The sequence below is a fragment of the Semicossyphus pulcher genome, unplaced genomic scaffold, assembly GCF_022749685.1.
Source record: "Semicossyphus pulcher isolate SPU_LCO1_2020_fin unplaced genomic scaffold, fSemPul1.0.p SCAF_3, whole genome shotgun sequence".
Classification (NCBI taxonomy): Eukaryota; Metazoa; Chordata; class Actinopteri; order Labriformes; family Labridae; genus Semicossyphus; species Semicossyphus pulcher.
In genome coordinates this window covers 7651905-7676983 of record NW_027211704.1, presented here as the reverse complement: position 1 = coordinate 7676983, position 25079 = coordinate 7651905, and the positions used below count along the sequence as shown (strand labels likewise).

The window sequence follows — 25079 nt, the reverse complement described above, 5'->3', positions numbered from 1 at the left end:
ATACCAATACAGGCATAACCACAAGTATGTGCACTGATATGCATTTCAAATATCTGCACAACAGTGCGTATTAATCTGCTGATAACAGCCGCAGTCTTCCGTAAACATGTTCCACCAGATTTTTTAACCTGAATACTTGACATTTTTCCTTTTAATTATTTTTAGGGTGTTTTCTGCTTTTATTTAATAGAGACAAGGCAGAGAAATATGCAACAAAGGAACCCGATCAAATATGAATACGTCAGTGTCTTAACTCGAAGGACAATTTTATTTATAAAGATTATAAACCATATTTAGATTATACACCACACTATAGTGCCTGATACACTGTAGATATGCAAGCCTTTCAAATGCCAATTTAAAATCAGGAATTTAGTGTTTGGTGACCGACCCATGATTACATTTATCAATGTCTTAACACCTAAATTAACAGTCAGAGCAGCTAAAAGGACATTTGTATATGTTCAAGTGACAAAACTGATCCACTGATATTTGTAATAAGTCAAATAAGTTGGAACATAACCTCAGCATCATTAAAGCCGTAGTGTGCTTTATGCCTTTGTTGATTATCATGTGTTTATGCTGCACTCCTTTTATGGTTGAATCACTTCCGGTGTTGGGCACCTTGGTGTGGTTTCACCTTGTGTTATGTTTTTCTTTTTTTGTCAGATAAGATACGATAAGATAATCTTTATTGATCCCCCATTGGGGAAGGTTTAACTTGTTACAACAGCTCAGACAACAGTGATAAATATACAAACAATAATAGTACAATACAATCAGCAACAGCAAGAAATATATTTTACATTAAAATTGAGTATTATAAAGTATGAAAGTATGGAAAAATAATTGCACTGAGTAAATACATAAGTGCATACATGCATGTGTCACAGTATTTTTTCAGTTTTTGGTTAAAAAAACTAAATATGGACTAAGTATGGACGAGTCACAGTATAGAGCCCACGTAGTCTCTTAGAGGCATTTATTATTGTACTCGCTACCAGTACGTCATGTTGCTGACTTCATACGGAAGGTACTTTTTCGTGATTAGGAAATTCGATGTATTGTTTTTTTCAACAGTTTTGTTTTTCATGGCTTTTCACATGCGCCATTACCCATAAGCCCTTGTTTTTTCCCCTGGTTAAATTCAAAAGAAGCAGCCAAAGAGTTACGGTGTTGGTTCAGACATGTCTGTAAAAACAACAAGACAAACACAAGCATCACTTTTTCAGGAAGATCGATGAAAGAACCGTGAATGAGACACTGCATTGAGCTACACACTCTCTCTCGGTCTCTGCCTTTACTTCCTGCCTGTCTCTACAATCAGCTCTACAAAACAATGCCAAAATAAATAAATATCCTGGCATGATATTGCTGCACCACAAGATCAGAGCTGAGACTTGACTTGAATCCACGGCAGTATCAGACATGTTGACACTCCTGACACATTGACCTGAGATCATTTGGACCTGGCGTCATAATATGTCTCTGCGCAGTGTTTAACCATATCCTGACCCTAACCACAGAGGCTAATGCTAAAACAGGAAGAAACACTTGAACGAGAACAAGACTGCTCCAAGACTGAACTATCAGACCTTTTGAGAGAATATTCATTGCTCCAAATCTCCAGAGTTAAAGCTGTTTCACGTGTGACAGGACAATAATCACGGTCTTCTGATGCTTTTTAACAGCTGCAGTCGTGTCTCATGTTTCCCGACAGATCACATGACATGAAGATAATAATTATTATAACTTTATCTATATCGCACTTTTTTAAAAATAAAGCTACAAAGTGCTTTACAGGCATAAAACACAAAACAACAGGCAGCGTGGTTAAAAGAGGAAGTGTCAGTTGGCAGTGGAGTTATTTCAAATGTGGATGTAGAAACAGTGCAATAAATAAAGCAGACAGATTAAAGTAAAAAGTATAAATGTCCAGAAAACTGATACTTAAGCTAATTTCTATTTAACTTTTCAAAACATTGACAGTGAAAACCACAGTGAGACGGAGCGTACAGGTTTATTTTTCTACTAGAACTCCGAACCAATCAGAGAGAAACTTCTGCTGTTGTGATTCTGAATAACCCTGGAAGAAATCTCTGTTGCTTCAGTGTGTGTGTATGTTGGGGAGGGGGATGTGTGTGTGTGTGTGTGTGTGTGTGTGTGTGTGTGTGTGTGTGTGTGTGTGTGTGTTATGAATAGAAGAAGTGATGGAGGGAGGAGGAGGAGGACGAGTGGATGGAGTTGGATGCTAGCTCAGTTTGGAGTGGAAAAGTACAGCCGCTGTGCTCGGGAGGCGGAGACTTCTCTGTTGAGTACACAAGCCGGCCAATCAGGAGGCAGAAAAACACATTGATTGACAGCAGTGCTCAGCAGCATGACAAACCAGCAGAGGGGCTCCAACTCTGTTTTCATACGATCTTAAGTTTCCTGTGTCTGATGAGAAGCTTCGATGGCAAAGACTCTGAAGTTACAGAAACAGGATTTAATGTGAAAAAGACTTGACAGATGTTAAAGCAACTTCACTAGAAAAGTTAATGCATTTGGAGTTTAGCTATTTTAAGACATGCTGAATGTCAACCAATAACTCTTTTTTTAAAGAAACATATTTTAAATTCAGCCGTTTGTGTTTCAAAACATAAAGAGCTTCATTTCCTCTGCCGTTCTCTTGGGAGAGATAAAGTGTGACCACAAGAGTAATGGGAAGTGTGTCAGGATGCAATTAATGAGGTTTTCTAATGTAAAATCACAGGCCCCTTTGTTGGTAATTCCACAAAATCTGTCAGTAAGGGTCTTACATATTTGACCCACTTGGTCCAGAGTTTAATAAACACACTGTATAAAAAGATGGACAACATGACAGCTCCCTAAAAGTGAAGCCAAAACATTTTGAGCGACCCCTGCTGACTGGCTGCAGTATAGGTCATAAAGCCCGCCTCCTCCATGTTAACAGATGGGACATGAGTCAAACTATAAAATCAAAATACACATCAAATAAATTTTTCTCAAACATGGTTTCTGTCATTATAGTTAGTCCTTATCATGCTGATTTACGTCCAAGTGTTCATTTTTCTGACAAGTTTATTTTTAATTAGTTATTTGATGTTGTCAAAACTATGATTGACAGCTCTGTAGACAAATACGGCTCCTGCAGCTGATCTGTTCCACATTAGCAGAGTAGAGGAGGATCGGCGAGAGGAAACGTAACTTAAACAATCACTACAGTTGTTGAAGTTTCCATACCTGTGAACGTTAACCTCAGACCAACACAGAGAAGCTGTTCTGCTGTTAAACACGGTGGCATGCAGGATCCTTGCTGTTTTTTCGGTAAGTTAAGTGTGTGTTTTGGTTAGCGGAAGTGGCTATGGTCGCTCCACCCGCCGAATTCTACTGCGCAGTCTCTGGCTCCATATGACATCACCATCGCAAAATGGCAGCGCCTATCACAGGGGCTATTTTGGCACCACTTTCATACAATGGGAGCAGATGGAGACGCGTCGTCCATCTATATATACAGTCATTAGTTTGAACCATGGACTGTATAAAAAGATGGAAGAAAGTGAAGTAAAGTAAGGCCAAACCCTCTCTATCGCCTCCTGCTGACTGGCTGCAGTATAGCTCATAAAGCCCGCCTCCTCCATGTTAACAGATGGGACATGAGTCAAACTATAAAATCAAAATACACATCAAATAAATGTTTCTCAAACATGGTTTCTGTCATTATAGTTAGTTCTTATCATGCTGATTTATGTCAAAGTGTTTACTTTTAATTAGTTATGTGATGCTATAAAATGGGAGTGTGGCCTCATGACTGACAGCTCTGTTGACAAATCTGCTCCTGCGTCGTTCTGTTCCCGAGCAGCAGAGTAGAGGAGGAACAGCGAGAGGAGATGTAACTAACACCAACACTACAGTCATTGAACTTTCCATCACCGTGAATATCTGCTTCAGACCAACACAAGAAGCTGCTCTGCTGCAGACTGAGCCCACATGAGGGCTCCAACACGTTAAGGTCACAAGTTCAATGTGTGTGTGAGGAAGGGGCGGGACGTCAATACTGTGGCTCCACCAGCCGATATCTCCTGAACACACTCTGGATACACTGATGGGCCTTTTTAAAAACAACACTTTTGTAAGCAAAGAACAAAACAAAACAAGAAGAAGAAGTAAGGAATGTACAATGTGATTTTCTGTGTTGTATTCACTGCAGGAATGGAATTTGCACCCCAATATTTGTAAGATCCAGTCATCAAAGAGCTACAAAAAAGCTCATTTTCATCTCTTAATATTTATTTTAAATCAACTGGATGCTTTTTGAACGTCTTCCAGCTTCATGTTTGTGTTTATGTCGACAGGGAACAGTGAACTCAACAGCTGCTGATCAGTCACACCTCTGCTAAAGACTTTAACCCAGCCTGTTTAGATTACAGCATCACTGAATCACACATTAAATATGAATCAGTGCTCCTGCAGTTCTGGTCAGGTGTTTTTCAGTCTAACAGATGACAGGATCTTCTGAATTTGGCTCTGATATTTCTCTTTTGGAAACTGGGTCTGTCGTTGATTTTCTCTCTGTAAGCGGTCCAGGTTATCATTAGATTGTTGGTGAAAACACACACGCTCACAGGTGGTCATTATGTAATTATTGTCTGTGGCACATGCTCCTTTGACACCCTGTATACTTTGTGAGTGTTACACTTTTAACTCGTAGCTGCTGGTTGAAGAGTTAACACTTAAAGTACAGGGAAGAACTTGTGTTCATTGTTAATTCAGGCGGTATGTTCGGTGTACTTGGATTTACATTTCCTGTACAGCAACACTGATCATTAGTACTTTATTAAAAATGTACTAATGGCTTTTCTTTACCTTAGAAAGACTTCTGTTTTAAAGCCTTGGGTTTGTGATTTTCGCTGTTGCCATCTTGTTTTTTAGCGCAAGAGGAGCTCATATTTGAACGAGAGGTTGGATGCATTGCTAGGCCTCTATCCTTCAATCGCATGCAGCAACACCCTATCACGTATTTTATACTAATTGGGACAATAAACTCATTGGAAAAAATGTCTTCTGGGGTAACAAAATACGGTGGCCGTAGTTCAAGTACAAACGGTTTCCATTAGAAGTAACAGGCTGCAAATTCAGAAACGATGCCAATTCAAAAACACATGCAAAAGTCCAAAACAAATGCAACGACAGAAACCCTCCGTGAATTAAATCAACGTGCTGCAAAAAGCCAAAACAAATGCATTAACAACAAACGTGCTGAAAAGACAGAAACGATGCAAAGTCAGAAACACACTAGGAGCCATAAATGAGGTCATTCCAACGTAATCCATCCATTTTCTTCTGCTTATCCAGGGCCGGGCCTCTGAGGCAGCAGGCTCAGTAAGGTGACCCAGGTGTCCTTCTCCCCAGCAACGTCTTCCAGCTCCTCCTGGGGGATTCCAAGGCATTCCCAGGCCAGACGGGATATATAATCCCTCCAGCGATCTCTGGGTCTGCCGCAGGGTCTCCTCCCAGTTGGACGTCCCCGGAAAACCTCCACAGGGGAGGCACCCAGGAGACATCCTAACCAGATGCCTGAACCACCTCAACTGGCTCCTTTCGATGCGAAGGAGTAGCAGCTCTACTCTGAGTTCCCCCCGGATCTCCGAGCTCCTTACCCTATCTCTAAGACTGAGCCCAGACACCCTCCGAAGGCAACTCATTTTGGCCGCTTGTATCACTACCCAAAGCTAATGACCACAGGTGAGGGTTGGCACGTAGATTGACTGGTAAATCAAAAGCTTTGCCTTCAGGCTCAGCTCCCTCTTTAACACAACATTCTGGTACAACGCTGGCACTACTGCAGATGCTGCACTGATCCGCCTGTCAGTTTCACGATCCATTTCACCCTAAATTGTGAACAAGACCTCGAGAAACTCACTTCAGTTGAGGCAGAGAACCATGGCCTCAGACTTGGAGGTGATGACTCTCATCCAAACCGCGTCACCGCCCCAATGCCTGCTGGAGGTCCCAGCTTGAAGAAGCCAACAAGACTTATTTTATTTTATTTTGGTATTCTTATTCCTTTGTTTTTTGGGATTTTGTCATTTATTATTTTCAGTTATCGCGAGGATTATGGAGATTGGATCACAATGGATAGCCTATGGGTGGTAATTATCAAAGAGGGGGGAAAGAGGGCGAGTTGGGTTGCCGTATTTTCTGTTGACCACCATAGTTTTATGTGCGTTATAATGAGATGATTTTTTTCACTAATAAATCTTTTTCAAACATACTTTTGGATCTAGCGCGTCACACACATCCACCAGGCCCAACTTCAGCCTCTCAGCGACTTTTAAGTTTGTTTCCTGCAGTCGCTACACACACAAACTCAGAAAACACATAAAAAGGAAAACGCTGCAAATCCAGTTAATGCAACAGAAGTGCTCTAGGCCTGTAGGGGGCACCACTATAACAAATCAAGTGAGAAGTCGCCTCCATTTCAAACAATAGGACTTCTTTTTTGAACCAGTGGGGTCGCCCCCTGCTGGCCATTAGAAAGAATGCAGGTTTAAGGCACTTCCTCTTTTCAGGCCCGCTTGCTTCGTCCACCTCTTTTATACAGTCATTGTGCGAAAGTTAGCATCTCATTAGCTTCTACATTATTTCTTGGGGTAACAGCATACGATAGATTTGTTAAGGCCTGGAAGATCCACTTTATTAACCAGTCTTGGATCATTGTAGCTCAAACTTTAAGCTAACGTTAGCTGAACCGAACTGTCTTTTTGCCATCATGATTTTGCACTTAGAACCACTAAGGATATAATAAAGTGTTTAAATGTGCACAATCCCGTCTATCGTGTTTCTGTTTGTTCTCCCTTTCCTCTGATCTACTGACAGAAGAACACACACAGTCTTTACTCACAGATCCTTTTCTCCTAACATTTTGATAAACCAGCCTCCGGGCTTCAACATGGCGGCCATGTTTTCATATGAACAGTGTTCGTGTGTGATCTGTTTCTTGCTGCTCCACTGACCTAAAAGCTTTCACTGCGCACAAACACACACACACACACACACACACACACACACACACACACACACACACACACACACACACACACACACACACACACACACACACACACACACACACACACACACACACACACACACACACACACACTGAGGAGCCCATTTCAAGAAATGAGAGAGGGAAAGAAAGAAGGCGTTGATATCCTCTCAGCAGTGTGGTGAATGTTTCACTGGGCTGACAATCCCCTGAAGGCATGCACACACACACACACACACACACACACACACACACACACACACACACACACACACACACACACACACACACACACACACACACACACACATGCAATGATTCCCCTAGCTGTGTGTGATGAGTTTGGATTGAGAAAGCAGGGAGAAGAGAAGCACCGGTGGACTTGGGCACTGCAAAAATGTCCTCTTGGAGGCCCCTATCGTTTAAAACACGATGAAGTACCCAACAGGACGCCCTCTCAGTGGAGAAACATGAAACCACACTATATATAAAGGTAATATAACCACCCTGACGTCAACCATTAGTTTAAAGGCTACTGTTTTAAAGCTTTGAGCATTTTGGCCACCGCCATCTTGGATTTCAGGAACCAGAAGTGACCATATTTGGACGAGAAGGTCGATACCTGAGTTGTAGAGTTCAGAGGCTAACCTGTCAAAGTAACTCTTATAATTCAAGTGGTTGATTTACATTAACCGTTCCACAAGGCTGTAATTTCTGGTTTAACATGGAGGTCTATGGGGATGGACTCGCTTTTCGAGCCAGCCTCAAGTGGCTGTTTGAGGAACCGCAGTTTTTGGCACTTCCACTTTGTCTTCATTTTGCATCCCCAGAGGTTGCAGCTTGGGGAACAGCAGTTGGCCTCAATATGCTTCTGAACAGCTAGATAGTTGATAGTTCCCTTTGTTTTATTACAGAAGTTATAAAACACGGTAGTTACACTTTAATCTGAGGTGCATAATAAAACAATGTCTATTGTCTATGTCTCATTCAGTCAGTCATTGGTGCTAAGATGAAGGCTGTGCTGCAGGTTGTTTTTAATTGTGTCAAGTGTAAAAACATCGCACTAACAACTTCAATCTGACTCCAGTCCAAGTCATGTGACATCATTCCACAACACAACTTTAATGTAACATATATAGGACATAGGACTAAAATTATAAACTACAGCTACTGCATAAAAAAGTACCATATAGTACATAACAAAGAAAGTACATTTCTTAACAATATTAAGACAAAATGTTACTTAAAAACAAGCAGCAATCATTGGGTCTGAAAAATGAAGATAACTAAGAAGTACCAAAAACTGCAGTTCCCGAAGTGGCCACTTGAAGCTCCCCATAGAGCCCCATTTAAAAGTGTCAGACTTTACAGCTAAATTAAACACGTTTACAGCCTGGTACAAAGCACAGTTTTATTCTCCAAAGTTCATTTACTCATTCATGTCATAAATTCACCAGTTTGAATGATATTGAGACTTACGTATAATTCTCTTTTTTAATTTCATTCTGTTTTCTAGGTGTCAACAGAGTTATCAAGTCACTGAACTTAAACTCTCGACCGGGTTTGTGTTATTTTTATGCAAATATGGTCCAAATGTTATGACATGCTGGGAGCTTAATTTTATTAACCGTACATGGAAGACATCTTTGAGTAAAATTATTTTATTCATTTGCAAGTTTGCACGCATTCTCAGGTATCTCTGTCTGCTCTCATCATGCCTGAGTTGTTAGCTTATCTAACTAGCTTGGGCATAGACTGATTAACTGTTTAATTTTGTTAACTTAAGCCCCTTTCACACCTGCAATGAGCCCCTGAAAATTCCCCAACATTGTCCCTGTGGGCTGCATGTGTGAACGCAAACGGACAAATTTTTCACCCTGACTTTATTGACTTTATTCCTGCCAGACTCCTGGTAAAATGTCTGCAAGAAGTCGGGGTGAGCCGATGTGTGAACGTAACCCTAACCGGTATGAAACCAAAAGAGCGGCGCGTAACAAGATGATTAAAAACATCCGAAGGAGGATCGCTAACAAGACGACAACAGCAAAGATGTCTGCAGACCGGAGAGATGCAGAGATTTAGGAGCTTCTGGCATCCGCAGCGTACTTTTTACACGATGTCCTGCCTCTTGAGTCCCCTGTCCAACAGGGAAAATCTCCCGCTGGGAAGGACATGTGTGAAAGGGCAACTTCAGGGGCAGACAAATTTTCGGGAACTCATTAGGAGTGCATGTGTGAAAGGGGCTTACTCTCCAGCTTCACCCTCTCGTGCAAATATGGTCACTTCTGGCTCCAAAAAAATATCAAGGTAAGGACGGACTAAATGCTTAACTTGAGGCTTCTAAAGGATGGTCCACAAACAATCTGCTGACGTTACGTTGGCTACGTTCTTCTGCATTCCTTTTTGCTGTATTAAAGGCAGGAAAGCTGGAGAGATTCAGATGTGAGAGCGGGGGGTGAAGACATGCGGTGAAGGGCTTAAGGCTACAACTGAACCTGGGCTGCTGCCGTAAAGGATTCTTCCTTTATTAATAGGTGCTTTACCTGTTGAGCTAGATATACCCTCACTTTTACTTTACAGTCTGTGCTTCAAACGTGGAATGTGGGTTATGCAGACAGCAATTTTAGCAGCATGAAAATAAAGTTATTACAAACACTTCAGCAGTACTGCCAGTAGTGAAGGTTGCAGTCATTAAGAAGTGATAAAACACAGCTAAATTTGCGTCATATCTCACGAGCTCATGTAAAAGCGTGTCGTAAAGTGAGCAGCCACTCCAGCTGCCAGATACACATGTAAAGGAGGAGTACAACAGTACATGATTAATTCACAGCTGTTATCAGAGTTATGTCAGTCTCACAGCTGGTGTGTAGGACACGTCTGTCACGTCTGTACTGTGTGTGTTCGCTCTGAGGAGACACACCAGGAAAACAGGAAACCTCAGCGTGTGATTGACTGGCCGGGGACGCACAGACCTGCTCCGCCGATGAGTAGGACACGTCGGTCACGTCTGTACTGTGTGTGTTTGCTCTGAGGAAACACACCAGGAAGTGAAACAGGAAACCTCAGCGTGTGATTGGCTGGCCGGGGACGCACAGACCTGCTCCGCCGAACACAAGTCTTCTTTCTTTTCCTTCCTGTATTCACCCTCCAATGAGCAAATATGCAGCAGTGCTCAGTCTCAACATGTACCCGAGTTCAGGAAGCAGCTCTCTGTACGGGGGTTAAAGTAGATCTAGGGTGCAGATTGTTTAGATTACTTCCCCCGCCGGAGTGACACAAAGCAACTTATAATGAGGGTGTCTTGATTAACGGCTGGTAGGAAAAAGTTTTGACACAGTTCCTAATGACAACAAAAGAAATTCACACCCTTAAGACTTTCTGCAAATAAAGTTTAAATCCATTCCTCTCACACAGGTCTGTTTGGTAACTGTGGAGGATTAAAGGTTAACTGCGGGGGTGCTTGATTGTTGTTTGTGCTCTCAGTTTGAGTGGAGGAAATCTTCCCACTGAGGCTGATAACTGAACTTTAAAAGACAAAATAACTCATTTCCCCCCCTCGTTTATGTAAGTGACATATTACTGTGTGGATTTAAGGACTGTCTGACCTTGTGTCGAGGTGGAAAAACTCACAGAGACTCTGATAAAGAAACACCTGGCCTGCACACACACAGTTAAACTCTTAAGGCCCCTTATTAAAATATCAGTGCATTCCTGAATGAAACAGAAAGTAGATCTGCACCTGCAAATGTTTCAATTCTAAAACTTTATTGGCATGAACGTTTGAGGAACATTTTTTTTTACCAACAGTACCTTTAAAAAGTAAAAGGGCATGCTAACGCTCATCTGCTGACACACAAGGGACAGGTGTGTTCTTCTGTATCTGTGAGGACACTGTTGACACACTGCAGAGTATAATAAGCCTCCTCTACAGCTCCTCACCCTAAAACTGAACCTAAACTATTTACAACCTTAAAAACTTTATTCTAAATCCTCAAACAAGACTTTAAAGATGAGAGGACAGGACAAATATCTTCTCTCAAAGGTCCAAAATTGTCCTCGCTTTCTCTAAAACATCTAAACTCTTTTAAAACAAACCCTCCCCTCATGAATGTCTCTACTTTTAAAAGCATCTACACTTTTAAAAACTGTTCTTACTCTCCTAAAAAGGTCTTCTCTCGTCTTCAGTCTAGTGGCTTTAAACTGACAAAGGTCCTCACAAAGGCAGAGGAACGCAGCACACACACACAGAGTGGTGTTTGAGTTCCTGGTTTTATCTTGTGAGTCACACTCGTGTAAATATTACACAGCTATCTCCACACACAGTTTTTACATAAAGCATCCTAAAAGATGACTTACATGATTTTGACTGTAAGCTTTTAGACCCACTGTTGGGGGGTAACACTGTAACACACTCATGAGTTTTGAGACGGTCTCGAGTTTTCTTCTGTTTATTTTCAAGTTGAGAGTGAACTCGTGCAGAGAGGAGAGCAGTGAGGCAGTTATTAGATGGCTTAAGTCCAACGTCTGTGTGGAGAACTGAGAGACGGTGTCGGTGCTCTGATGCCCCCTTCTGGTCAAACAGAGGCATTTAAAAAGCATAAGGCTGTACAATGATCTATACCGCGTATCCTGTTCAGGGCCGCAGGGGGGCTGGAGGCTATCCCAGCTGTCATTGGGGCGAGAGGCGGGGTTACACCTGGACTGACAGCCAGTCAATCACAGGGCTGACAAATAGAGACAGACAAACTTTTACGCTCACACTCACGGGCAACTTTAGAGTCATCAAAGAACCTGACGAGCATGTCTGTGGGAGGAAGCACATGCACTGGGAGAACATGCAAACTCCACATAGAAATGCCTCCTATGTCTACACTGGGACTCAAATTAGGAATCCTCTGGGGCGACTAACCACTGCACCACCCTGCAGCCCTGCAGGATGTTCTTATGATTATTTCCTCCGTAAATAAACGGTGGTTCCATGAAGAGTTGGATCATCCACAATAACTAAAAGTGAGCTAAAGTGGAAATTAAAGGTAATCTGGGTTTTACAGAGTGAACTTTACCCTGCAGACAGCTGGTGATATCTCCTCACATTAAGGATGCTCCGGCCTCAGGAGGAAGGTCAGAATTAAACCCATTGTTTTCTTTTTTAAGAAGATTGTTTTTTGGTCCTTTTGCCTTTATTGGATAGGATAATTGAAGAGAGACAGGAAGTATTGGGAAATGAGATGACATGCATCATAAGGCCGAGGGCGGGAGTCAAGCCTGCGGCCGGTGCGGTCTGTATATGGGGTGCCTGCTCTACAGGCTGAGCTAAACCAGCGCCACAGAGTTAAACATTTTTTTATAATAGTGTTCTTACATGTCGTCTCATGTAACCTGAGTCACTATTACATCAAAGGCATTATAGCAAAGGTTTGTTAAACACTTGTTCCACCCCCTTCCAGACTTGTCTCACTAGGTTGTCATACATAATCCATCCCAGCTGTCATTGGGCGAGAGGCGGGGTACACCCCGGACTGATCACCAGTCAGTCACAGGGCTGACACACAGACACACAGCCTTTCATGCTTACCTCTGAGAACCTGACGAGCATGTCTGTGGACTGTGGGAGGAAGTACCCAGAGGTAAGAACATGCAAACTCCGAACTGGTGTATGAACCAGGAACCTTCTAGCTGTCATGAAATAAAAAAACAGGGCTGCACAATTATTTGAAAGAAGTTCGGTATCCAAATTACAGAAGCTGCTTTATACTTTAATAAAAGTAAAATGTGTCAAAACAGCATTATAATAAAGTACTGTGGTGCTGCAGAGATGCCCTGACATACACATACTGTTCTCCAGCTGTAGATGAAACATGTCAGATCGCATTATTTACATTGAAATAAAATGCTCTTACCAGCTACTTGTGAGTCACATTGGAACAAGATTTATATCCAAATCGTGACGCCCCAATACAAATAATAATAACCCAATCCATCAAATAAACATTGAATCACTGTGAATGAAGCGACCGTGTGTTTGAGAGCCTTTCCCTGTCAGATCATCTAATAAAGGATTTTTCTCCTCACAGTTCGGGACAGAGGAGGGGAATAAAACTTTATCAGCGCTTAAGAGAGTGAAAAGTTGTTGACATTGCATCCCTCATAATTGACAGTTATTATGAAACAGGAAAGATGGTTTAAGAGAGAATTAATTTAGGTTTCAACAGCAAAATATGTTTTAAAATCCACCACTGAAGCCTTGAAAGAGATCGTTACTTACTTTTACTTTTCCCCCAGCAGTTACATCACTCAGCCTCTGCAGACCAACAGTCCTTCTCACATGTCCTTTAATGTCTCAAAAAGACATTTTACTCAAGCTCAAATCTGGATGACAAAAAGACATCACAGATGAAGCTGGAAATGTTACTGATTCCACGTCTTCATCTCACCAGTCCAGTCTCCTCGTCTTTGTCTGCATCGCTCTTCTTCTTCTCCTCCTCCTCCTCCTGTCTCATCTTCTCCTGCTCTTTCTCCAGCTCCTGCTCTTCTCTGATGTCAGCCTCCTTCAGTTTCTCCTCCACGTCCTCAGGAATCTTCACCTCCAACAGGTTCTCCATCCCCTCCTCCGGCTCGTCTCCGATCAGCAGCTGGGTGTGGAGACAAGAAGCCGGGACTTAAAGGCACACCGAGCTGAAACAACCGAGTCTGATACACCAACCTTTATACAAGTTTTAATGTTCGGTCTTTGTTGTTTTATAAAGGCGAGTATTTAATTTTATGATCCTTGTCTTGCAACAATAGGAAAACCACAGGTGGTAATCTTCATATTGACAATCTCGGGACCCATCGGCTATCGTCAGGGCATTCCGGTTTAGCCAGCGTTTAGTGAAAAGGACTTTTAGCCAAGACTTCCTTTTTCATGCGCTGCATTGTTTACAGTCCAGTTAGCAACTTCAGAAGCGACCGTGTATCAGTGTGTTCAGTTTCACTGTAAAGAGTAAGTTACACAGAGGCTGCACTCTGGCTTACTTCATCGGTATGAACCCGAATAACAAACAGATTTTCTTGTGATTGACTTTAATTAACGGCTCTTAAGTTTGCTGAAATAAAAACATCATGAAGCAGATTAGTAACAACATGAAGCTTTGTCAGGTCTGTCCTCAAGAGGAGAAGAAAACTACTTTAAAATGAGAAGCTTGTTGAACGGAGGTCGGATCCATCATTTCTGATGCATTCAAGGAAGTCGGGAAATCTAAACCACTTGGTTTAATTGTCTATAAAATGTGAGAAAATATTCACAAAATATATCACAGTTTCGCAGAGTCCAAATCACAAAAATTTCAGTTTAAAGCGACAAGAAACTGATTGAAAAAAAGCAAATTCTTACACTTCCTGCCTTAACACATCAACATGAGAGCTCATTATTTGTTTATTTATGTATTAATCAAGAAGCATAAATAAAGCAGCTTTCCCACTGGTCAAAAAACCCACTAACACCTGCTAACGAACGGCTTTTTTGCTTATTGTGAAACAGCATTCAGTCAAATGACCCTGCAGTAGACCTGGTAAATTATTGCCTCGGCTCCGATCGGCATTGATGGGAACACAAAACCCTCGTTGACACGTTTCGCCTCCTTTCCGGCACGATGCTATGCTCCATCTGAAACTCTCAGCTACAAATTCCGCCCGTCTCCGTCCGAGCAGCGCTCGAACATCGTTCCAAATCTGTCGGCGCCGAGTTCGACCACTGTAACATCTTCACTGTTTACTAACCCTAAACTTAATAGAAATAATCAATCTTCTAGCCTTTTGTAGCTCATATAGAGGCATCAGTATTATTACAGTCTGTTTCATTACCAGCTCAAAACTCCTCGCAGTACGTTTTAATTCTAATTAATGTATTTGACCATCAAAAGCCTTAAAAACTTGCAGGATGATTTAATCGTTGTTACCTGAACCAGTTTCTCGCAGGCGGCTCCAACGTAGACGTCTTTCTCCCAGCGGTGGAACTCTCTGACGATCGGATAAACGCTCTTTTCTTTTAGTGTCTTCCGGCCGGCTTTGGTCGCTGTGAGCTTCACAAGAGACAAACAGTTCAGAGGTAAATGAGAGAACATGAGTCTATGTGTGTGTGTGTGTGTGTGTGTTTGTTGTGTCGTACCAGTATGAGTGTTTCCAGCAGCATCTTCCTGATGTCGGGGTCTTCTTCTCTCTTCTTGTCCTCTGGGAGGTACTGCAGGTCCACGGGAAGACCTGGACAACACAAAAGTCATATTAGTGTTCTGTGGGCGGGCTTACTTTAGACTGTGATAAACCAAGAACATTCAACTCTTTTTGCTCATCTTCAAACATCCTGCTCAGGCTTGAAATATGGAGATAAATGATCTCACACAACAGCCATCAGATTCGATCACGAAGTTCAAATGCTTCCATGATGTTGTACTGCTGTCTTCCAGGTTTGCACTTCATATCAACACAGTGAAAACAAATTACTATCATTTCACGACTTTTAAATTGATGAGCAACTGAAGAGACAATGCATAGTGAAAATCTGGAGGGACATCGCACCATATGTCAAGTTGAACAACTTTTTTTAACACTCATGAGGCACAGAAAGCTAAGTCCTAACCGCTAAGCTAAGCTAACATATCACTGTAAGCTACCAACATTACCGTTAGCAACAGATGAACGGCTTTCATATCAGTCATGTAACTCTATAATATAAGCTAGAGAGAGGTTAAGCGCTAATGTTAACCGTCGTCTTACAGCTAATAAGTTAAAGTAATAATCTGGAGCTTCTTCATGTAAAAAAATGTCTGTTAAGTCACCATCTATCGCGGAATGAGGTAACACAATGGTGACTGAGCCTATGGCCCTCTGATGAAAGCCTTTGCATTTGCAGTATTATAGACTGGGTGTCTGGTGCAACTTTCGCAGAAAAAATAACAAGTGGCGCCCAGTTAGTGACGCGTTTTCATCCCCCAGCAGTGGTTGGTCTGCCAGAGAGGGTAGGCGGAGCTAAGCGGCTGCTTTTCCGCTCTCTGCAAGTGTTGCGAGTAAACAGTAATCTACTATGGCTGAACAAACAAAGAAAAGGTCGATGACTACAGATACAACTTCAAAAATAAGTGAAAATCCAAAGAAAAAGAAACAAACTCGACGCTCAGATGAAGCAAACAGTCTAAAAAGGAAAGCGACCGTCGGCCAGGAAAATCAAGAGTTACAACCGGAGCCAACCATGGACGTCACACATGCGGTAGATTATCATTTTGTCACCACAGGTGCCGCCATAGAGAACGAAACTGAGATCTTCGAGATTACCACTTTAACAAACATGTTGTTTTAACTGAGAACATGGCCCAGACAGTGTCCCTCTGGATTCTTACTCTCCGTTGTTTTTTCTGTTGCTTATCGATCAGAAACAGTTGAGATGATTTGTCAGTTTCCCTTTGTCAAACAATTTGGAGATCGGTTCCTGGTTCGTGTCCCGGTTCAGACGCAGGGGGCCTTTCTGTGTGGAGTTTGCATGTTCTCCTTGTGCATGCGTGGGTTTCCCACAGTCCAAAGACATGCTTGTTAGCGTCATTGGTGACTCTAAACTTGCCCGTAGGTGTGAGAGTGAGCGTGAAAGGTTGTCTGTCTCTATGTGTCAGCCCTGTGATTGACTGGCAATCAGTCCCCGCGGCCCTGAACAGGATAAGGGATATAGATAATGAATAGATAGATGGATGGATGGTGGGGGTGAAAGTGTGTAGGCCATGGAGAGCTTTTGTCTGTAAGTTCTTCTGCTTTATTTATTTTATATATGTTAGTATGAGAGACCCTCTTAAAAACAAGATGGTTCTTCTCAAGGAGCTTATCCTTCGAATAAATAAATCTTCAGACAGGAATCTAAGCAAATCAACAGTGTGTGTGTGTGTGTGTGTGTGTGTGTGTCTGTCTCAATACTTTCCTCCCGCCCACTCAGCTCTGAGCTGAAGACGTAAATCTTTATAAACTTGTCACAAATATGTGGCTTCATATTTAAAAGTAGATTTACAGCTCTGTTGTTGTCAGTCACGTTGCAGTTTGCATCCATCAAGTGTTTCCACAGAATGACAGCGTGACAGCAGGCGGGGGGGAAAAACCTTGCATATTGAAATATATGAAAGAATACATTCCCCTGAAAACAAAACACCATCATGAGCAGAGCCATGATGGTCGCTGTGATCGCTACGACTAAAATAAAGCACATATTTTTATGTAAAATAAAACAGCCCTTTAACCAGGCTCAGTGTAAAACTAGCTCTTAGACAAGGCCTTAAAAGTCATTGTATTGTTGTCCCTGACTGATTGTGTGCATCCATCCATCCATTATCTTCCTCTTATCCGGGGTCGGGTCACGGTGGCAGCAGGTTAAGTAAGTTGTCCCAGACGTCCCTCTCCCTAGCAACATTTTCCAGCTCCTCCCGGGGGATCTCGAGGCGTTCCCAGACCAGGTGGGATATATAATCCCTCCAGCGGGCTCTGGGTCTGCCTCAGGGTCTCCTCCCAGTTGGACGTGCCTGGAAAGCCTCCACAGGGAGGCGCCCAGGAGGCATCCTAACCAGATGCCGGAACCACCTCAACTGGCTCCTTTCTATGCGAAGGAGTGGCAGCTCTACTCCGAGCTCCCTGTGGATGTCTGAGCCCCTTACCCTATCTCTAAGGCCGAGCGCAGACACCCTAAAGAGGAATCTCATTTCGGCAGCTTTATCTTATTTGGGATTCGTCTGAAATTATGTAAACATGAGCGTATGAATTCCTGAGTTTTGGCCAAAGAGGTCACAGTGACCTAAGACTATAAAATTCTAATGAGTTGTGCCTAAAGTGAAGATATGCCCTCGAGGTTTTTCAATTTGTACAGTTCACAAGAAAATACTCTGAATCTTCCTAAAACAGCCGGGAAAGTAGTTCTGAGCAAATGCTGTGTAAGAAAATGAACGACAGTGTGTGTGTGTTTAGTTTAATGAAGGAACATGACTCCCAGTGCACCCCTCTGACTCATGGTGTATTTTTGGACAACAATGAGGCCCTCTGGCACGGAGGAACAAGACATAAACAGGCTTTGCACACACGGACCAGGCTTAGCTACCTTCGTTTTCTTCCTCCGTCAGCTCCTCTGGACCGGCCAGCGGCAGCAGGAGGAAGGGCAGGATGTCCACAGCGTCGCTTAACAACCACTCGTGATGGGCTGAGAGATTAAAGAGAGGTTTGGATCAGGTCAGTGAGGACATACCTGGTGAAGCATCTCTCTCATTTACCTGATTAAATCTATCTGTGTAATTACGATGTCTAAGGCCCTCAGGCGAAGGAAGGAGGATCTCAGGTCTCTCTCACAAAGGACAGACCACGAGGGGCTAATTTTCCAGTTTGCTTCACAGTCAGATTTCAGTCAAATTCTTTTTGGATGCATTTCTGCAATTTTCCATCAGAAATCTGTTCTGCCCAAAAAACATGAAGTGAGTTTGTATGAGGTCTCTGTGTCTCTTACCGTGGTCGAAGCAACAGTTGCGCAGCGTGCCTATGACCCCGCCCCTCCTCACGACCGACGCCTGGAACTGAGTGAAGGGCAACAACCTCTGGACTACACACCTGAAACACACACACACACACACACACACACACACACACACACACACACACACACACACACACACACACACACACACACACACACACACACACACACACACACACACACACACACACACACACACACACACACACACACACATGATTACGACACACAGCAGCTGCATTGTGAAGGGTGTCCATGTTTGGATTTCAATACCATCTTCTCTTTTATATTATTACACGAGGGGTGACACAGCTCGTGTGCCGTCCTGATGCTTCCTCCTTTGGCTCAGTCCGCCCTTTAAATATTACGATGGATTTAAACCGATGCACTCTGATTAAATGTAACCCAGTTTCTACACAGCCTGCAGAGCAGAGAGAAGCTCGTTATCAGCTTCAGACCTTTTTCTGTGTCATCCGATTCAGGCCGCATTTTTAGTGTAATTAACCCACATTTGAACAACGCTCAGAGCCGGATAAAAAAACAAAATAAAATACCATAAAACTTAAATGAATAGCCCCGGTTTTTATCTACTTAAATCTATACTCTCACCCCGCCTTTATTAGACCGAGTGTTTACTGTCGATGATAGAGTCGATTATAGGAAGAGACCTGCGGTGTCTCTCTGTGAGACACCGCGGGTGAAGGAGCCTGTCACTGAACGAGATTCCCTGTGTTGTTATTGTCTCCTGCAGGGGATGGGACGTGTTGTCCATCAGAGACGACAGCTTGGCCATCATTCTCCTGTCAGCCAACACCTCCACAGGGTCAAGAGGGCAACCCAGGATGGAGCCTTCTTCACCAGTCTGTTTAGTCTCTTCCTGTCAGCAGCAGAGATGCTGCAGCCCCGGCAGACTACTCCAAAAAAGATGGCTGATGCCACCACAGAGAGGGACTTCAGAAGTGCCCCCTCCACTCCAAAACACCTGAGCACATAGAGTCTACTTTGTCCATTCTTGGAGAGTGTGTTTGAGTTGTATGACCAGTCCTGTTTATTGTTCAGGTGGACACCCGGGTAAGATTTCACAATCTCAATGTACGTTCCCTGGATGTTCACTGGTGTGAGGGGAGAAAGTTTGCGTCTTCGGAAATCCACCACCAGCTCCCTGGTCTTCCCTGCGCTGAGCTGGAGGTGGTTTCTCTGGCACCAGACTGCACACTGCAGTTCTCTGACCTCCCTGTCGTCCCCGTGGGTGATGAGGGGTAGTAAGGATGTTCACCTTTATACAAAATAAGGCTATCGACTATTGCAAATCACTTATTTAATCTTGCTCTGCGTGACAGAACTTTACACCCTACCTGCTGCACTGAGAGAGAGAGAGAGAGAGAGAGAGGGAGAGACTCCTACCGACGTAGGAGTGCCACAAACCTTATTATCATCTATAAAGCAGCACAAGCGGCAAAACCCTCCCATCCCTCCTGTCACTCACTATGGTGTACATGTCTTTATCCTATATCCTGATAGATCAGACTCTGAGCTGCCGTGCTCGTATTCTTTCGTTCCACATTCCTTCTCGAACATGAGTTCAGCTTTACTTTTCCTCATGCTCTCCTGGGGTCAACGCAGAAGCGTCTCCTGCTTTTTGTTCTGCAAACTTGAAACCTGACAGCATTCAGGTCCGACTGTTTTCTCCTTGCCGCCACAGCGACCAGTAAATGTGACGTGTGGCTTTTGAAGGGGAAAAAACGGTGCTTCATGCACAGATAAACAATTAATGTATACAGGCTTCTAATTGAGACTTGTGTTTATCTGTAAAACTTGCAACCACATACGGCGAGTAAAAGGGATTCTGCATATATATTACAAGTTTTAGAATTAAAGAGGATAATTGGACTGTCATTTCGGTCAATAGGTCACCTGTCCTTGTCCATGATGTAGCTTCTGGCCTCGGGCAGCTGTGTCAGGTTGGACAGCAGAGGACCCAGGTAGTGGAACTTAGCCTTCTCGTTGTAACCTTCAGTACAGAAGATCTCCACCAGCTGAGCCAGACCGACATCATCCTGGAGGACCTGGAACAGATAAAGAAACACTTCATCTCTCACTATCCGATCTGAAGGAGTTCCTCTGGTGACCTCAGAGGCTTTGTGGCCCTCTGTAGGATCAATCTTTCACTGGTATGTGGTGGAGTCAACCTCTGTGAGCCAAAACGTCCTCCTCTCCCTGGTACAATGTTTACATCCATCACTGGGACCCACCTTGAACACAGTCTTGCAGGTCTTCGCATGGCGGCTCAGGTTGGACAAGATGGTGCAGATCTGATCAGAGAACGGGAACTCTGGATCCAGAAGGTTCTTTAATAACACTGGAAGAAGTGTGACATTTTCCAACAAAACCTGGTGAGACAAAAAAAACAACTTGCTACATGTTTGTCTGTTAAGAGGAAAACAACCTTGAGACAGTCGAGTGGTTACTTAAAGTAATAATCTCGAAGATTTTCTGTCTGTTAAGTCTCTATCTATCGCCGAATGAGGTAACACAATGGTGATTGAGCCTATGGCCCACTGATGAAAGCCTTTGCATTTGCAGTATTACAGACTGGGTGTTTGTGGCAACTTTCACAGAAAAAAATCACAAGCGGCGCCCAGTTAGTGACGCGTTTTCCATCAGCCGGCAGTGGTTGGTCTGCCAGAGAGGGTAGGCGGAGCTAAGCGGCTGCTTTTCCGCTCTCTGCAAGTGTTGCGAGTAAACAGTAATCTACTATGGCTGAACAAACAAAGAAAAGATGGATGACTACAGATACAACTTCAACAATAAATGAAAATCCAAAGAAAAAGAAACAAACTCGACGCTCCGATGAAGGCAAACAGTCTAAAAAGGAAAGCGACCGTCAGCCAGGAAAATCAAGAGTTACAACCGGAGCCAACCGTGGACGTCACACATGCAGCACTGTCTGGATATCTGAGAAGTGTGCTCCCGCAATTACCGTCTGAGATCTTCGAGATTACCACTTTAAGAGTTCATTTAGACCAGACTTTGAGGATCAATCAAGACTGATCACCTGATGAAGAGTCTCATCAGCTGAGAAGTTGATGAAGATGTGGTAACAGTCCTTCACTATAGCAATCGAGGGGTCAGAGGTCAGAGCAAACACGGCAGCAAGTAACTCTGGTTTTGAGCGGAAGAAGCGGCAGCCATCCCTGAAAAACAACACATATATAGAGAGAGAGTTTATTTGGCTTTCCCCCATTAAACATGTCAGCAGCAGTAACAGATTGGTGTGCAGGACAACAGTGGTGAATCCTTTATAGAGATGTACCTGGGTCAGATTTGTCAGCTTGAGTTGAGCTGAAAATTTTATTACACACTCTTATACAGTTTTGTGCCTTTGAGCATCACCTGTGATGTGAAAAAACACATCTATAATGTGCATCTGATCATAGTTCAGTAATAAAATCCTAACACACCTCTGCAGCACCTCTCATATTACCCAAAGTGTTTTAACCTAAAGGCAGTGGACAGAGTTATCTGGGCTTGTTCAGGACTACTCTAGCAGTATTTTCTGAGCTGAGAGCAGAAACAATGTTTAAAGACTATCATATAATATCTCAATCATCATAACTAGGGACGCACAATATTATCTGATATGTAATTTTGTCTGCCGTTATTTTCCGCCTATAAAACGCTTTAATTCTGCCTAAATGCTCAATGATTCCCCAAAAAAGCTTGATGTAATGCCACGACATTAACCCCATCCCTTGCGCACACTGCCTGCACCACGCCTCTTCCGTCAAGCGTGAAGAAAGGTGCAAGTTGTCAGCGGTACGGCAGTTTTTATAGCCTATTAGTCTAATATATTCAACACTGTGAAAAAGAGTACACTATTTCTCTGTTATTGTAGTCGGCTTTAATCGCTGTAAAGTTGTACAGTGCACTTAATTTCCCATGATCCTTTTGGACAGATCTCATTTCATGTATTTGTTCTGTGCAATAGGTAAAATTTGCCCTAGTTGTGGCTATTGTCAGGACTGTCTCAGGGAGAGCATCATCAAAGCCTGTCTAAGTTGCACTGTTATTTCAGCATCTGCCAGTGGGCCACTATAATAAGAGTAAGCATGACATCCGTTCCACTACAGGGGAGACTTCATGCTCTCTGCAATTAGGTGGAAAAAAACATGTGCCTAATATATCGGTATTGAAATCGGCAATTGGCAAAAAGGGTTGGAAAATATTGGCATATCGGATATCGGCAAAAAATCCAATATTGTGCATCCCTAATCATTACCACCACCATAAGACTCCTACCTGTCTGCTGACAGACCCAGGATGTACCCTACAGCATGATTTTTAACATCAGGACGTGTCCCGGGGCTCAGGAAGGAGAGCAGCTCTGCGGCCTCAGAATCACTCAACATCTTCTAACAGCGTCTGAAAAACAGCAACAAACCGTCAGCTTAAAGAATAGAAAAGGATACTTCTGATACTACAAGCCTTACTGACTAATCTGATCAGTAAAACTGCACATCACAGGAAAGAAAACAATAGCAGTACATCTTACAAAGAATACATGGACTCTTCTTTACTCTATGGATTTTTCACAACAATATACCGGCATGAAGTGTACGATAACAAAGTCAAATTTACAATTAATCTACTACGAACACAACAATGTTAAATCAGTTCTGAAATTATAGATTAATATACTAAATGAATAAACAACAAATGTTCCTCTAGTGACTATGAGATGTGAAGAAAATGTTTTTTGTAGCTGATAGGCTATATAAGATAAGATGACATAAGATAAGATAATGCTTTATTGATCACATTATAAAACAAATTTACTGCATCTTTTCAATTGTATTCTGCAGTTCTGCTAATTTATTAAATGTACAGAAACTGTGATTGGTAGAAAATGACTCAGCAAGTTTAGTCAGTATTTTCTACATTGTAATGACATTGGAAATCTGTGTAACTAGTTAACTACGGTGTCATAAAATACGAAAGCTCATCTGTTATAATCTCACCATTACTGTCCTAATTCTGACGTTTGTAAAAAGAAAAGACATACAAGATTAATCTATGTATTTCAAGGCAAATGTTGGCACAGATGTATCAGAGATAGTTTCTTTTAGTTACCATGTTGGATACAAACAATGCTACCTAAAGCAGCTAAAGCTAAAAGGCTTTGAAAATCGTTTACCTTCGTTCCACAGATGAGGTCGAAGTTTTACACGAAACTGTATGATTTTTCTATATTCCTCTTCTGACATTAGACAACATGTGTACAGTCACATGTGGACGCTATTGAATGCCGTCTGACGAAGCTCCGCCTTACTTCCGGGTTCGCTGCTTTTTCTTCTTCTTCTTCGTTTTCAGCAGCTTCAAGAGCACGGTGTGAACAGTACCGCCCTCTAGTGTCAGCTATATATGGTTGTTTTTGCACCCTTTGCTGGATGTCGTGGCAGCTGGAAACAGCCCAAGATATAAATCTAAGGAGTTTCTGTAAATTCTATACATATATTAACAATGTATTATTTAGCCCTATAAAAAACACACTTTGGCATGACTTGTCATCCATCACTGTTAAATTTAAATCCAGCATGCTGTATATACTTTATATAGACATATATAGATACATACTGTACATAACCTTAAAAATAATTTATATATATATAACGTTATATATTGCATAACTATATGATTAGTTATGCTTGTGCAGTGTGTGTTGTTAATCTGCAGAAATGTTTGACTTGTATGTCAACATGAACTGCTGTTGATCATTGTTGCTTTCATATATTTATACATTCATCTATTTTGAACCTACTTTTGTTATCCTTGTTTTTATCTGCAAGTCTATTAACAGACATTTGAAACCTGAGTGTTTGTATGCAGGGCTAATAAAGGTGATTCTGATTATAACCAAGGAAAACTTCACTACACCTATTGCTGCAAATCATTTCTCAACCTTTTTGTTCACACAGGAATTTTGCCTGAATAAAATTTGTATATTTTCCTTTTGTGCACTATTATTATATTATTTAATTTGTTGGTCATGGTCTCTGTGCTTTAGCAATAGCATTTATATAAACAGTTGCATTTTGTTCTCACCCTAAGTCAGACCACAGACTCAGTGTCTTATAATAGCACAGCTGGTTGATTGCATGGTAAAGCTGAGCTTGTGTTGACGTGGAATTTGCTCCATCCAGTAATTATCAGATATAGCATCTCTCTCTGTCTTTAAAGACTGAAAAACACCAACGTGAAGGAAGCATATAGGAATTAACTGTGCCTGGAAACTGGACTATCAAATTCAGCATCTAAATGAGGTGCTTTCTTTTAAACCCATTTTAGAGTCTTGATAAAGTTAATAGCAAAACCACAAAGTATCATCCATGCACAAAGTAAGCCAACCAGCTGCAGCTTCTTACTTACTGCTCATGAGAATGAGGTCTTGTCGTGCAACGTTGGGAGGTAACACAACAAGGAATGCTGCGATGTGCCAACAAATGG

General features: G+C 42.4%; 1 protein-coding gene across 1 annotated transcript; it reads right to left on the bottom strand.

The window, feature by feature from the left end:
* Nucleotides 1-12748: 12748 nt before the first annotated feature.
* Nucleotides 12749-23855, bottom strand: hgh1 (HGH1 homolog (S. cerevisiae)). Its single transcript, XM_069678594.1, has 10 exons — nucleotides 23770-23855; nucleotides 22875-22997; nucleotides 21631-21769; nucleotides 20828-20965; nucleotides 20490-20641; nucleotides 18549-18649; nucleotides 18150-18248; nucleotides 15198-15289; nucleotides 14989-15111; nucleotides 12749-13683 (listed from the first exon to the last, which is right to left on the bottom strand). Exons 2-10 carry the CDS (start codon nucleotides 22982-22984, stop codon nucleotides 13477-13479), a joined length of 1161 nt encoding a protein of 386 aa, XP_069534695.1. The 5' UTR covers nucleotides 22985-22997; nucleotides 23770-23855; the 3' UTR covers nucleotides 12749-13476.
* Between the last annotated feature and the right edge of the window lie 1224 nt (nucleotides 23856-25079).

Bases quoted from the DNA above. Each gene is read 5' to 3' on its own strand.
- hgh1 (XM_069678594.1), bottom strand. From the start codon at position 22,984: ATGTTGAGTGATTCTGAGGCCGCAGAGCTGCTCTCCTTCCTGAGCCCC. The intron at 18,249-18,548 runs GTAAGAGACACA...TTAATCTCTCAG, and splicing joins CAACTGTTGCTTCGACCACG to CCCATCACGAGTGGTTGTTA. The intron at 13,684-14,988 runs GTAACAACGATT...CTCCACACCCAG, and splicing joins CCTGCGAGAAACTGGTTCAG to CTGCTGATCGGAGACGAGCC.